At 40.9% G+C, this 15,252-nt stretch overlaps 1 protein-coding gene across 9 annotated transcripts in view; it reads right to left on the bottom strand.

Annotated features, from left to right (window-relative positions):
* The window catches only part of CEP112 (centrosomal protein 112), a 411,978-nt gene that overhangs the window by 140,890 nt on the left and 255,836 nt on the right, over positions 1-15,252 (bottom strand). For all 9 annotated transcript variants that reach the window (XM_084837487.1, XM_084837488.1, XM_084837483.1 and 6 more), the window contains one exon: positions 3,054-3,284. In XM_084837487.1, coding sequence (XP_084693613.1) covers positions 3,054-3,284 — 231 coding nt within the window. The remainder of the gene's footprint in view (positions 1-3,053; positions 3,285-15,252) is intronic.

Genomic DNA, 15,252 nt, shown 5'->3' with positions numbered 1-15,252 from the left:
CTAGTAATACTACTGCAGATGCTTCAGAGTACTGTCTCAAAGCGTTTGTCACACATGTCTTTCCACATGAATGACTACTGTCAGAGTCAGCCCTGGCATAAGAACATCCGTTTGCGGAACTCTCAAACTCCATGATCTTATCAGACAGCACGTGGTATTTGTTGGCTATCTTGCTCACCGTTGTGCCTCTAGCTGAGCTTGCCCATTCTTCTCTCATCTCCTTATCAAAGATGTTTGGGAGAGAGTACTGTGGGAGCTCTAGGTGGTCCCTGGGAGAACAACCTTCTTGGCCCCTTTCTCACTAAGGTGTAGTGGAGTTCTGTCCCCTGCACCTCCTCCTTCCATTTATGTGGTGAGAGCTCTAGGGTACAGATGGCCTTTGCTAACCATTTACAGTGACCTCCATGAGAAAACCTCAGTAACGAGCCCCTTCCTTCTCAGATGATTTATCTTCTTCCCTATTCAGAAGCGTGGTTGACACCTCTAAAATGAAGGAGGCTGTCCTCTCTGAGGACTAATCACTAACTACCCAGTGCTCTTGGTGATTATTATTTAATGAAGCAGCTTACAATCAATCTGCAAAAAAGACAGTCCCTGCCTGCAGGCTTGCAATCTAAAAAGGCATGACACACAGGGAAAAAGGGATGAGGAAGGAAGAGGAAAAAATGAAGTAGACCGTCAGCAGGGTTGGTGGAATGGCCCTGCTTCCTATTTCATCTCCTGGGGGAGGGGGCAGCCCAACTGGAGCATGCCCTGATGCTCCCTTTGCTTTTTTCCTGTCTCCTTCACTCCTTTTCCACAGGGCAGCTGATGTCAGTTAGCCCGGGGAGTCCAACTGGAGATTATGGTAGTGAGATTCAGAAGAGACTGTGCCCATGGGCTGATTCTATGTCTGGAACTTTGTCAAGAGAGTGCATTTATTCTCTCAAGATGTAACTGGAGGATTCACCGGAGAAGGGAGCGTGATTCCTTCTGTGCTTGCCCTGTGAGTGGCCATGAGAGCTACTCCTGGTCATGAGAGCTACTCCTGGTCATGAGAGCTACTCCTGGCCATGAGAGCTACTCCTGCATGTGCGTATGACTTCATGAAGTCACTTGCACTTGTGGTGCTGCCTATGCCGCCCTCCAAGCTCTTTCCATTTGGCTAACTCTACAGAAGCAGAATCATACCTTCCTGGCCAGCAACTGTTAACTCACCACAGAAACTTAGGTCCAGCAAATACTGATCACTGCCATCTGGGGAAGCTGGGGTGTTTGCAGAGTACTCGTGACCCTTACGTCCTCTGCTGCATCTGTCATTTCTGTAATCAATTGTGCCCCTGGCCAGTGAGACTGACATGCTTGGTCATTCTAAAGTTGCAGTTGCAACATGCTGTGCCACTACCATTGCTTTCCAATCTATCCTGGCACAGTTGGAGGGTTGTCTCTGTCTTTGGACTGCACTGGAATAGAAGCACATTGTTGCTGGAGGATGAGAAGATTCAACAACTGGAAAATAAATTAGAGTCCTCTTTCTTGTGCTGCAGGAGGGATGGGGATCTTTTTTTGGTGGGACACACCCTTCTACCATGTGCAGAATCCATTACATAGGATGCTCAATGGAGCACCTAGCTAAACACCTATGTCAAAGAACTGCACTGGCTGCCTATTAGCTACCAAGCCACGTTCAAGTTTTTGTTGTTGACATTCAAAACCCTAAAGAACTTGGGGGCAGGATAACTAGTTGGCCGCCTTCCCCTATATACACCAAACCAATCCCTGAGATCTTCTGAGGAGGTCTTATTGGTCATTCCATGACCAGCAGTGTGCCATCAGGTAATAGCACATAAGCAGACTTTCTTGGGAGTGGCACCCATTCTCTGGAACACTCTCCCATATGTAATTTGAGAGGCGGAAACTGTGGTGAGCTTCAAACACCTCTTGAAAATGCATTTGTTCACTGAGGCTTTCCCTGACTTGTAATCAGTCATGACACTGTTCTGTTTTACCGCTATGTTATGTTTTACCACTATGTAATGTTTTTAAGGTTTTAATTATTTTATACTATTCTTATATTGGTTTTTATATTGTATCGTTTGTGTATGTAAACCACCTGGAAACCCTGGGATGTCAAGCGGTATAGAAGCAGCATGCATGCATGCATAAAGCTGCTTAGAACAGCTGGTTCTGGCCACAATGGAAGGAACAGAAGCTCCTGCAGATAGTGCTTGCTGCCCATTCCCTCCTGCTCTATGTGTGCGTGCATGTGTGCATGCAGTAGTGGTGGTGAAGGGGGGAAGCACCTACCCACTAGATAGAAGGTCTGGTTTCAATCCTAAGGGAAGGATGGGGCACTGTGTCAGAGGATCAGTTACAAAGGCCCTCTTTATTGCCTCATTTCCCCTGCTGGTAGGATGTGGATGAAGGGGAATGTTGTCTGTTTGGGGTGAAGTGCCTTGCTGTAACGTTGGTAGCTTTGTCTTGGCCCTATGCGGAAGGAAGAGCTGCTGCTAGCCTGTGTGACTTCCATTTGTCTCCCTGTGACCCTGGCCTCAAAAGTGGGTAAGGACGGAAGAGACAGAGAGAAGACAGAATTAAAAAAAAAGAAAAAGTAGTAGTTGGAATCAAAGTTCAGGAAAACTCTCAGGGAAGTCTGTTCCCTGCACAGGAGACAGAAACCCTCTGGGAAGAGAAGGTAAAGTCATAAGTTGACCATATCTTCCACCAGGAGAAACTGTTGTCCCTGAAGTGCGAAACTGCCCTCTGGCCTCCGACTGGAGAAATGGTTCTTAAGAAATAAGAAAATTATCTTGAAATGGAAGAGCACTGTTATCTGTGGGTGGGGACAGACGGGGGTAGTCTTGCTCAATTCTCTCCCAAATTAAAGTGCCACGTAGGAGTTTAAATGAGTAATGTTAAGACGCATTGGAGCAGGACAGAAAAGATGTGCATAAGCACTGTGAGGAGTGAAAGCACTAACATGCCACCCCCACATCTCAAAAAACGTACACAACTTCAGTTTCGCAGATCACATTTTGCAACACCCTAGTCAGTAGCTGTGTTTTTGTGCTTACCTTTTCCAGTGCCACCTCCTTTTCTGCAGCATTCATCTTTTTCAGGTCTAGCATCATCTTCTCTGACTCAACTTTCAGCTTGTTCATCGCAGTCTCGTGGTCCCAAACAGCTCTTTGCTTTTCTTCTTCTCTAAGAAGGCTAAGTTCAACCAGCTGCTGTTTTCGCTGAGTATTCACCTGAATTAGCTCTTCCCGCAGTGCATGGATCTGGGCTTCCATATCACAGATGATCTTTAAAATAATAACAACATAAAATAATAATAGTTTTTTGGTTCAGTTTTTCTAAAAAATGAGTCTAGAACTACCATATCATAGGTATGGAAGTCTTTTCTTAAATCATTGGGGGATTACAGTGTACTGAAGTATCTGTGCCACCAACAGTCATACAAAATATAAAGCATGGGATTCAAGACAGAAAAGCCATTTGCTCAAATTAAAGTTGCAATCCTATATACACCTACCTGGGAATAAGCTCCATTTCAAACAATGACGCTTACTTCTGAATAATAGAATTTCACTGTAAAGCTCATTTAAAACTGCAGTTTACAAACCCATTGATTTACAACGGGTACGCTGTAAGTGTACTATTTCAGATTTTCAGGAAACCAGGGGATAAGATTCTCTAGCAACCTGACTCTATGGATTTCACTTGGAAACAAGTCATTTTTATTTTAGTGGGACTTGTTTCCAAGAAAAGGCACATAAGATTACTTTATTTATTTATTATATTTTTATATCGCCCAACAGCCAATGCTCTCTGGGCAGTTCACAATTAAAGCCATAAAAGACAAAACAATAAAATACAGACAATAAAATATAATATAGAAGTTTTAAACTACAATAGAAAGATAAAAATAACCAAACAGAAACTAGCAGCAGTGCAAACATGTAAAATACGATGCCAGATAAAAACAAACTGACAAATTAAAATGCCTGGGAAAATAAAAAGGTCTTCACCTGGAGCCGAAACGAGCACAATGTACACGCCACACAAACCTCTCTGTGGAAGTTCATTCCACAACCAGGGTGCCACAGCAGAAAAGGCTCTCTTCTTAGTAGCCACCCACCTCACTTTCTTTGGCAGGGGTTCCCAGAGAAGGACTGCTGAAGCTGATCTTAAGGACTGGGCAGGTGAATATGGGGGAGATGATCCTTCAGGTAGCCTGAACCCAAGCCCTTTAGGGTTCTGAACGTTATCACCAACACTTTGAATTGGGCTTGGAAATGGACTGGCAGCCAGTGCAGATGAAAGAATACTGGCATAATATTATCACGCTGGCCAGATTGTAGCCTAAGGGCCTCGTATGGACGCCACCGAGATTAAACTGGGAAATGCACTGTTGTGTTACAGTTCTTCCCCATATTTGTATTGTGTAACATACAGCTAATGTTCCCAACACAGAATTTAGAGGCCTTTTTGTTTTTTAAACCCAAGGGGTCAAAAGCCTGCCAGAACAGAAAGCCAGGTAGCAAAAGGAGGGGGCAAACCAGCCTCCGAAGACAGGGAGTTCCACAACTTAGATACAACCACAGAGAAGGCTCTCTCCACTGTGCCAACCTGCTGGGTTTCAGTCACCATCAAGGCAAAAAGAGCAGCCCCTCCAGCAAGTCTTAGAGAGGGCAATCTGGTATGGGAGGTGGTCTGTTGGATACTGCTCCCAAAGTCATCAGCTAGGTTCAAAGAACTGCTGCACTATTGTTTTCATCAACATTGTCTGGCACATAATGAGTAAATACACTTGGTTGATATGCATTAAGAAATATATATATATATATATATATATATATATATATATATATGCATGCATGCATGCATATGTATATATGCGCAACAATTATCCAATATGTCTGAACCAGTGTCTGGAGGAGGGTTTTTGGAATGGATGAGGGCCAACGAGCTGAGACTTAATCCAGACAAGATGGAAGCATTGTGGGAAAGGAAACTGACCAATCTTGACAGAGAAATACATCTGGTCTTACCAGGGGTTGCACTCCCCATGAAGGACCAAGTGCACAGTTTTGGTGTGTTCCTGGACCCGGTGCTAACTGGGGAAGCTCAGGTGGCGGTGGTGGCCAAGTCTACATTTTACCAGCATAGGCTGGTACACCAACTGCAACTCTATATGGAGAGGGAGGATCTTGCCTTGGTCATTCATGCTGTAGTGACATGCAAGACTGACTACTGTAATGCGCTCTATGTGGGGCTGCCATTGAAGATGGTTCAGAAACTTCAGTTGGTGCAGACTGTAGCCACCTGGATATTGGTGGGGGCTGGGTGGTCTGCTCATACGATATTGCACCAGCTGCATTGGTTGCCGGTACGTTTCCAAACCCAATTTAAAGTGCTGGTTTTAATTTTAAAGTCTTAAATGGTTTGGGCCCAAGTTACTTGAAGGACTGCCTCCTCCTGTACCAGGCTGCCTGCACTCTGAGGTCATCAACAGAGGCCTTTTTCATTTGCTCACTGCCAAGAGCAGGTAGGCTGGTGAGTACAAGGAAGAGGGCCTTTTCAGTAGTGGCCCACACCTCTGGAATAAGCTTCCATTAGGGGTTCATCAGGCCCCTTCTTTGCAGGTCTTCAGGAAGGCTCTAAAGACCCAACTGTTTTTGCTGGCTTTTCCATAATTTGTGGGCTGCAGGTTTTATTGGTGTAATTTGTTTTTATAGCGTTTGACAGTATTTTATTGTATACTGCCTATTTTTATACTTTTGTATGGTTTTTTTTTAATCCTGTATGTTGCCCTGAGAGGGTTTTACTCTTAAAGGCAGCCTAAAAATAGTTTTAAATAAATAAATAGCTGTGTGCAGCCAGTGAATTGAGACAGAGGTATTCCTATAGTATTATCACATATGGACATGCTACAAGGATCCTTTAAATTTTTAGCTCCCAAAGAATTCCAGCACTGATAATGGAGAAAAAAGATCAGCTAGCCCAGAAAGGGGTGCTCCCTCATCAGCACTTTAAGACACAATAGCAAGACCCCTGCTGGTACCTAAAAAGGAGAACATAGGGAGGGAATCTTTCTCTCCTCTTTAAACCAGATCCATTTTCAACTCATGTGGCTGTGATGACCTAATTCAGTGGGATGAACTGAACACAGCGCCCACTGGAGACATAATAGGATTGGAGGAAAATTTTAAGGCCCCTGTTCAAGCAATATTAGATTGGAGTAAACCAGCTTCTAAGAGCCCAGCTTCAGATTATCTAGATTAGACCGAGCCAGCAGAGGAAGATCTTATAATCACCTTTCATAAACTTCCTGATAAGGAACAATGTAAAATCATGAACAAGTTAGAAAAATTACAGACCAAGCGAAGTCAAATACAGATGTTTAATCATCAAAATACAGGGGGATCCACTGTAGATCAACCTTCTCATCCTAAAGTGATTTCACCTAAATTTAGAGTTAAAAGAGAAAGTAGAACTAGAATAGATAAATCCATGGATGCAGAGCTGCCTAAAGAAGACATCCCTATGCTAACAACAGAAAGGAAGGGTGCACTCGAGACAATTGGGGAGACAGAAAGTATAGACCCCTCCGAGAGAAACAGAAAACTCAGGTCAATACCTACCAGTGAGGGGTGGGTGGCTTATAGATATTTGGAGTCACAGGAACTGGGTAGCACAATTTCAAACCTGCAACAAATATCTGATGTGAATGGGTATAAGCATATGGGACCAGCCCAGGTGCCTACTGGTAGTGTTTTTTTAGACACTGCAGGTCTCCTAAACAAGTTAGACCAATAGCAAAACAGCTTGAATCTTTATTGCATATTCTGTCTTGGAATATGGCAGGCTGGACAAATATGTTTACTGACCCTGAATTTACCCTCTATATGCAATCATTTGACCTATGTTTACAAGAAACTTGGCTCATAGATGTTAATGATATTTATCTGCAAGTTTTTAAAATACTGGCCCTTCCAGCAATAAAAACACGTAAGCATGGAAGTGGAGGCCTGGCTGTTTTCCTCTCTATAAATATACAGTTGGATACAAAAGACTTAAAACTAACAAATAATGAATATATTCAGACGGTACTAGTGAATGTCTCAAGAGCCAGCCCTGTTATTTGTCTGAATGTATATGTGCCTCCTAAACCTATAAATCAGCATGCCAATAATATCTGGCGGGATCTGGAACAAGTGCTACTATGAAATGAGGAAGCATTCCCAAGAGCAGACATTTTGTTATGTGGGGATTTCAGTGCTCGAATTGGTGAAAATAATGAACAAATGAGTAAAGTTACTGTCTTAGATAATGTTAATATCCCAGACAGACACTGAATAGGACAAGTCCATCAATAAAAATGGGCAAATACTCTATTCTATTGTATACAAACACCAGTTACAATGTTTAAATGGAGGGCCATTGGATAGGACAAATGGCCACTATACTTATTTAACCCAGAATGGGGGCAGCGTGGTTGATTACATCTTTGTGTCACATATTTATTCAAAAGTCCAATCCTTCTATTTAGAGGAACGGACAGATAATCATCAGTTTTCATTTGCCGCAGAAGTAGGCAATACAAAGATCAGTAAGTGGCTTAACCCTTCACATCCTATGCAAGGCACCCACATTGGGGAAAGACGTATTAGATGGTCATTACCTGTGGCAGATGAAATAAGGCAAATTCTGGGGAATCCAATTATGATGAAGCTCAGAGGCTAATTTACAAATAAGGCAGGTAATTACCTTAGCCTATAACCAGGCCCTGCTGGAAAATTTAAGGCCCTCTTTGGTAAAATCTGGACATCAGAAGATGAAACCCCGCACATAATCCTGGTTTCACGTAGAGTGTAGAAGTAGCAACCAGTCCCCGGTAAAAGCAGCTAGATCTTTAAGGACAAATACATCTGATGATCAAATTAGGAGGTTTTTAATACAGCGATGTGCATATAAAGATCTCTTAAGAGGGAAAAAGGAAAGTCATGCTAATAAATTATGGAAGGATCTCGGGCAAGCCATTATTAGTAAGAATGAAAAATATTTCTGAGACTTCATAGCATGTAGTCTTAACCAACTTAAACCAGTGGTGAAGGGCCAAATACCAACAACAAAATGGTTTTTGTATTTTGGAAAGATGTACAAAGGTAACTCCCAAGAAGGTCAGGAAAGGAGGTATGAAACGATAAGTCAGTTCTAAAAGTGCTACCTATGTGGTTGCCTGTTAGTGAAGCAGAAGTAAAAAGTCTCATTGGAAAACTCACTTTGGGTAAAGTGGATGGGATATGCTGCCACCTGAAATACTTTGTATGGATCCAGAGTGGTGGGCGCCAATTCTGACAACACTGTTTACATCAATTAATACAACTGGAATATTGCCAGCTGGCTGGACATCTAGTATCATAGTTCTAATTTATAAGAAAGGTGATCACGGGGACCCCCCAAATTATCACCCAATAAGTCTCTTTGATGTTCCCACTAAAATATATGCATGGCACCTTCTAGATAAATTGGAACAATGGGTGGAACAGCAGCAGATTTTATCCCCAATGCAGGCTTGTTTTTGCAAGGGGCATAACACGATTGATCAGTGCTTTGTCTTGAACTATTTCATCCAAAAATATGTAAATGGGCCATCAAAAAAGCTAAATATTGCATTCGTAGATCTATCATCTGCTTTTGATTCTATAGACTGACAACACTTATGGGAAAAATTAGATGCCAGTTCACTAGATAAATGCTTGCATTTCTTATACAGCACCTTTATTCCAATACTGACGTCAAAATTCAAATTGGTATGGCGGGTTCCCTTTCAGACTCTATTCCCACAGCAAGGGTGTCAAACAGGGTTGCATCTTGGCACCAGTTTTATTTAATCTTTATATCGATGACACAACTCAGGAAATCTCCCCCCTCCTTTCCCCGCCTCTGCTGTTGGGAAACAGAAGATCCTAGTACAGCTTTATGCAGATGATTTGTCCTTCATTTCCTTGACACAAATGGGCATGAGAAGACTGCTTACCAAATTTGGGACTTATTGTAAGCAAGAAGGCCTATTTATTAATTATAGTAAGGCTAGAGTGGTTGTGTTCGCCAAGAGGCATGAGCAGCATAAATGGGCTCTGGGTGGACACAAGACAGAACAATGTTGCTCATTTAAATATCTGGGTCCTCATTTTGCTGAAAATACCTATGGCATACCCACTTCGAGGCAATTACATCTTCAGCTGCCTCTTCACTGGGGGCCATAAAGAAGCTTTATCATACTGAGGGTCGCCGCTTAGTAGAACCAAGATGAACTTGATGTAACCCCAAATAAGTTCTTGTGTCTACTTTTGGCAGAAGCACACAGTACACCTGGTGCAATATTAAGGAGCGAACTAGGTCTTCCCTCTTTAAAAGCACGCATACACAAATCTGTCATATTGTATTGGAAAAAGCTATTATTGATGCCAGATTAGCAAAACGCTGCTTTTTCGATCTACAATCAATGGTTGGGTACAATCATGTAGATAGTTGATGCAGAGCTATTTGATCTCCCCAGCAATGATGATGCAAGATGAATCTGCTCGTAAGAACCGGGACATAATCTTTGTTGATGATGCTAAGAGAGATTCTGAATACATAAAGAATTGTAAGTCTGCTATTTGGTATGCCAAAATCAAGCTAGACCATAAGAGGGCCACCTATCTGCAGAAACTAACCTTCTTCCCTGAAAGGCAAGCTTTTACTCAGCTCAGATTTCAACGGATGCCCACTGAATACCTGGCTGGCAGATTTTCTAAAAAGCCAACAAAAGATAATTTCTGTGTATGTGGATTAGGCCAAATTGAAGATGTAGTGCATTATAACTTATACTGTCCTTTATATAATTCACCTAGGGTTAAGTTCATTCTCCCTTTTCAGACCTCTCTAAAAGGCCTATCCCATGATCTTAAGATCAGATGGCTGCTGGCAGACATAGACAAAATTGTCAGTTACAAAGTAGCTCTGTTTGGGCTAGCTGCAAAAACGTTAGGAGTGATCTTCCTGAATCACGTTAGTGATAACAGCTAAAGGGAGTTTCGTTTTTCAGACATATGTTTAAAATCTGTTATTTGTATTTCCAAGGTTCTATTTGTATTTTATTGGGTTGATTGCTCAATGTCTTATAAATGTGTTTTCTTGTGTTTATATTGTAATGGCCATTGGCTATAAACAATAAAATTTAAATAATATATGGTATTACATACTAGGGAGGAGAGATGCTCCTCCTACAGAGTAAACCTGAGAACTTGGTTCATTCAATTATTCACGTGGGACAAGTGGCACTTGCTCAGGGGTAAGTTGATAAGTGGGAGTATCTCCTCCTGGTCAGTGCAATACTGTTTCCTTGTACTAGAAAGAGTGTTCTGGACTGATTTGTTTTCACGCACTCCCTTTTCCACCTTTAAGGAAATGTGAAACCCAAGACCGACACAAGCACTGGGTTGCTTCTGCAGTTGCACACAAAGCCTTGATAGCATAGTAATACCCTCTTGCTGGGCGGGATTCTGGTGATTTGCTGGCAACTGGACAGCAATATATGCAGAAAAGAAACCTCAACTTAATAGAAAGACAAGATAAAACTGTAATACTACTTCTGTATCAGGGAAAGAAATACACTGTAGTAGCTTGGAGGAGGAAGTGACAGAGCAAAGTGGGGTGGCAGGGGAGTCTGAGGTTGGGTTTAAAAACGTTATTTGCAAGTCTCTGTTGGCACCTAGAGGGGAAGGGAGTGATTACTATCAACAAATATGCCTTTATTAAGGACAATCAAGCCAGACTAACCTAGTTTCCCTAACTGACAAACTGAATGGTTTAGAATTTCAGCTTTTTACTTTACTTCACTTTAGAAAGCTTACTGATATGGACTAGGACATTACAAGTATGTAGTTACTTGGGAAAAAAACATGCCAAGACAAATAAACAAGAATCAACATCAGCTATACAATAGCTATCGTATACATTATGCAGAAGAAACTATCAGGTCTGGTGCTATCCAACATCTTCAATAAACACTTAGGTAAAGAAAAGAAAGGCAAACATATTAAACTAATACAAAACTGAAAGGGAATGGAAACACTTGAGGATAGACCTAACATTAAAATTGATCTCAAGAAAATACTTAAAGAGAGCTGGGAAGGCTGCAACACTGAAATTTAGCAAGTGCAAGTATTAATATATGTCTCATAGTGCAGACAGGTCATAACTGATATGAAAAAATTGTTCCTTTGGTTTTACTGTATTAAACCATTTCAGAGATATAAAACTTTAAAACCTTCAACAAAAACAACACCTTCCCTGGGCAGCAGTTGAGAAGAGTGAACAACAAAAAACAACTGAGTTGGTACTATTTTTTTAACCACTGATAGAAAAATTGACAGTATCAATCTAGTTTTGTGGTCAAATGTACACCTGGTGGAAGGTATTAAGCATGACACTATTTGTAAGTTAAAAAATCATGTTTTCATTGAGACTCTCCCTTTTCCAGTAAAACAACCTAGTTGCATATAAATAATGGGAGTCAATAATATCTGAAAATGTTAAGTAAATAAACCTTCAAGAACCATGTGTGGGGTCTGGTGCCATAGTTTTTTAAACAAAAAACAAAATATTGTGCCATTAACATATATAACATTATAAAAGTTACATAAGTATACTATAATTAACATGAATTACCCGTAACAACAAATCTTACAGACTTTGCAGCTATCCTAGGTCTCGCAGAGCTATGCATAATCACCAGATTCCACAACTGCATGAGCGGGACAGACAAAATGGTTACATGAAGCAAATCATTGCTTCAATTTTCTGTCATTACGTCAACCACAGAGATGGCACATGCCCCTTTTCCTGGAGTCAGCAGTGGCAGGCCCTACCAGTTCTGAAGCTGCATCTCTTAATGTTACAGGCAAGTTGGTTATGTTTCTAGAAATCAGGATTTGATCAACTCCAGACCTAGCACTGCTATGGAGAGACATCTTTTGGGAAGTTTTATCCATCATGGATTGTTCAACATCCAAACAATATAGGCGTTTAAACAGGCAATGTTATACAATGGGAAACAATGACCACTGATCACCGTTTGGTCATATATTTGGAAGTAAATATGGAAAGCATCTGGTCACAGGTGTCCATACACCTTTAGTTTTACTATAATAAAGATAATGATCTTTAATCATAATAAAAAAGAATGATTTCAGGCTTGGAATTCTGGTCTCAGATTGCTGCATCGTTATGCACTGAAGAGAGGAGAATCACTATCCTTCCTTTCTTACAAGTGTCAAATCTTTTTGAAAACCAAAAATGCTATTGTTGATGCTTCTGGATTTGTGGGCAAGGAACACTGGGGGAATTCCCCACCCACTCACATGCCAACAAGAGTCAGTTTCTTCTTAACCAATCCCCTGGCTAGTGGTACACTGGTGAAAAAAGGTTCCCAGTTGACAGCTGGTTGGCCACTGTGTGAACGGAATGCTGGACTAGGTGGACCCTCGGTCTGATCCAGCATGGCTCTTCTGATGTTCTTAATCAGTTGTTATATTCCACCCAGAACCTTGTAAATATATTGTTAGTTTACAAAGATGTCTGACGGCAACTCTCAACACATTTTGCAAAGCTATTTCTGTGAACACAGAAAAGTGGTCATCTTGATTGAGCGTTACCACTAACTCGGATCACCTGCTGAGATGAAGGTGCAAGGTTGCTAACAAACATTTGCAGATGCAACTGGGGTCACAGTGACCCACAAAGCTACGCCAACCACTTTTTATGGCCAACGTGGCTCTTCAGAGAGCAGCAGCAACAATAACAGTGGTGGCAATGGGGAGGTAGGTAGGAGATGGGAGGTGCAGCAAAAGGGATATGGCAGAGTGCGGGAGGGGGGGACATGGCATGCATGTGTTTTCCACCTCAGGTGGCAGGAGAGCTTGCACTGGCTCTGACCAGAAGTGAGTTTGGCTTAGAGAAAACTGCCTTGGAGGAGAGGGGAAAAACCTCAAGGAACATAGTAGAGGAGGTTAGTCTTTAAAATAAGATTGCAGATTTGATGCTTCCTATATGTTTGGGGAAGATCCAGTTTTAAACACAAGGATCTGCCACTATCTCATCTCATTTGGCCTTGAAATTTAGCCCACTGAGGTTGTAACATTTACCTTGGCACATAATGGCATTTTCTGGGTTTGGATAAATCATTCTTTTTGGTTTCTCTTAGGTTTTAAATGGCTAAATGTGCCTTTTTTATAAGATCTGTAAATTTGACTATGCTTTGCATACCATATTGTCCAATTATTTTTTAACTTTTGTCTATTCTGTTTTGAGCTCCTTTAGAAGATAACAGCTTGTCTGAGTAAAAGAAGAGAACAAAGTGAATGAAGATAATGCGATACATACCAAAACTGCTATTTTATTGTTCTTTTACTGACTGAATAATTTCTGGTACATTTTTCTTGGTTTTTTCACTCAAATATTTGCAATTTGTAACAGGAAAGCAACACTGTTCTTCCTTATAAGCTGCCTCAATTTTATGCATACACAACTTTAAACAAGAGTATTTCTGCTGAACAGCTTATGCATGAGAATGTGCTTAATGGCAAAGCAAACACTGGAATTCACAGGGGCTTGCATACAAAATATGTTTTCAACCCACATGTACATTTTTGTACTGTAAATCCTAGTTTTGTAAGAAGAAAGTTTCATCTGCATAAATGCTGCTGCCATCCCAAGGGATACAGGGAAGTACTTTTGAATCAATTCTTCTTAAATATTACCAAGGTTTTGTATTTCCAAAAGTAGAAATAGGCTTACTATGTACAGTCATAATGAAATTACCTATTAGAATTCAGATTCTACAACTAGTATTTGGAAAGGACCCCATAACAAGATTGCCTACAGTGTCAATTGCCACTTTTATGATCTCTGTGTTGCTCTTCTCTAAGTACTTCTTTCCCAAATGTCTTTTGAGCTACGTTTATATTCTGTAGCAAATGAATAAATTATGTTTAACTTTCTAACACACTATTTGACAACTACGACTGTGGTCTTCAAATCTGTCAGCCACAGACATTCTAGTGGTGTGTGAGATGGAATAGCACTTTGAAGATTTGGGTGGGTGTGGGGGAGCTAGAAATAATTCACAAGTAATGTCAGTCTGATCCTATGAAATTTTTTAGTTGTAACAGCTCGAATAATGGCTGCGCTGTCACAGCAAAACAACTTCCAATGCCTAGGTAGTTCTACCTTACTGCAAATGAATGCCAGAATGCTGCCTGCTGGGGCACCACAACAGGGATAGGTGGGCCTTTAACCATGGAGCACGGAGCATCTGGAGGATAATTGTCTCACGACACCATCTATACGGTCATGTGGGTGGGAGACCTCTGGGACCATCTCCTTAGTGCTAGGAAAACAGCAATATGAGCATATAAAAATGATGTTGGCTTTTTTACACAAGTATGTAATATCAAATCGTCTCTGATCATTGTTAAACAAGACTGGTCCTCTTTTAGAATTCATGTCTAATTAATTAATGACCAACTGTGTTTGTGTCAGAAGTAACTGATTTATGTATAAACATATAGTATAGTATTTTAGATACACCAGTGCTATTAAGTCACACTCTGTAGAGGCTTTTTCCTAGGTTTCTTTTCTTTTTTTTTTTTTAAGTAATCTATATGCACTGAACGTGTATAGCATTTCTTAGTACCTAATTTTAATCTATCATATACCGTTTATAATTTCTTTTGTAAAAACATTGCAGCCTTAAGCTAAAACGGAACATTAACCTAGTAACTGACTCCTATTTGAATAAGGAACTGTAAAACGGGTGAAGATAAAGGGCTATTACGGCTAGACGATTATCTCTTTAAAGCCCATGCATAGTGAGCATGATTTACACTGACAAGAATGTTCCTGTGATCCTACATTCACACAGCTTAAAAAACACAAAATACCAATTCTTTTTTAAGTCTACTACTAATACAGATGATTTAAACTACTGCAAGAAATTAATGCTAATAGTTTGAATCCAAAAGGTTTTGAATCCAAAAGGTACTGCTCAAGCAGAAAACACTTCCACTTGTGCAAAGTAGGCATTCTGTAATGTTCACCAGTTCCTCATACCCACTGCAGCATTAACATCTCATCCTGTTCTGGAGGGTCCATCAACTCTCAGATGCAATGGCCATGCTGGTTGGGAATTATAGGAGTTGCAGTCCAAGACATCTGGGG

This window comes from Heloderma suspectum, chromosome 2, assembly GCF_057233095.1.
Source record: "Heloderma suspectum isolate Gila_16-S chromosome 2, 16-S_ref, whole genome shotgun sequence".
NCBI classification, from domain to species: domain Eukaryota; kingdom Metazoa; phylum Chordata; class Lepidosauria; order Squamata; family Helodermatidae; genus Heloderma; species Heloderma suspectum.
This window is presented reverse-complemented; position numbering and strand designations above follow the sequence as displayed.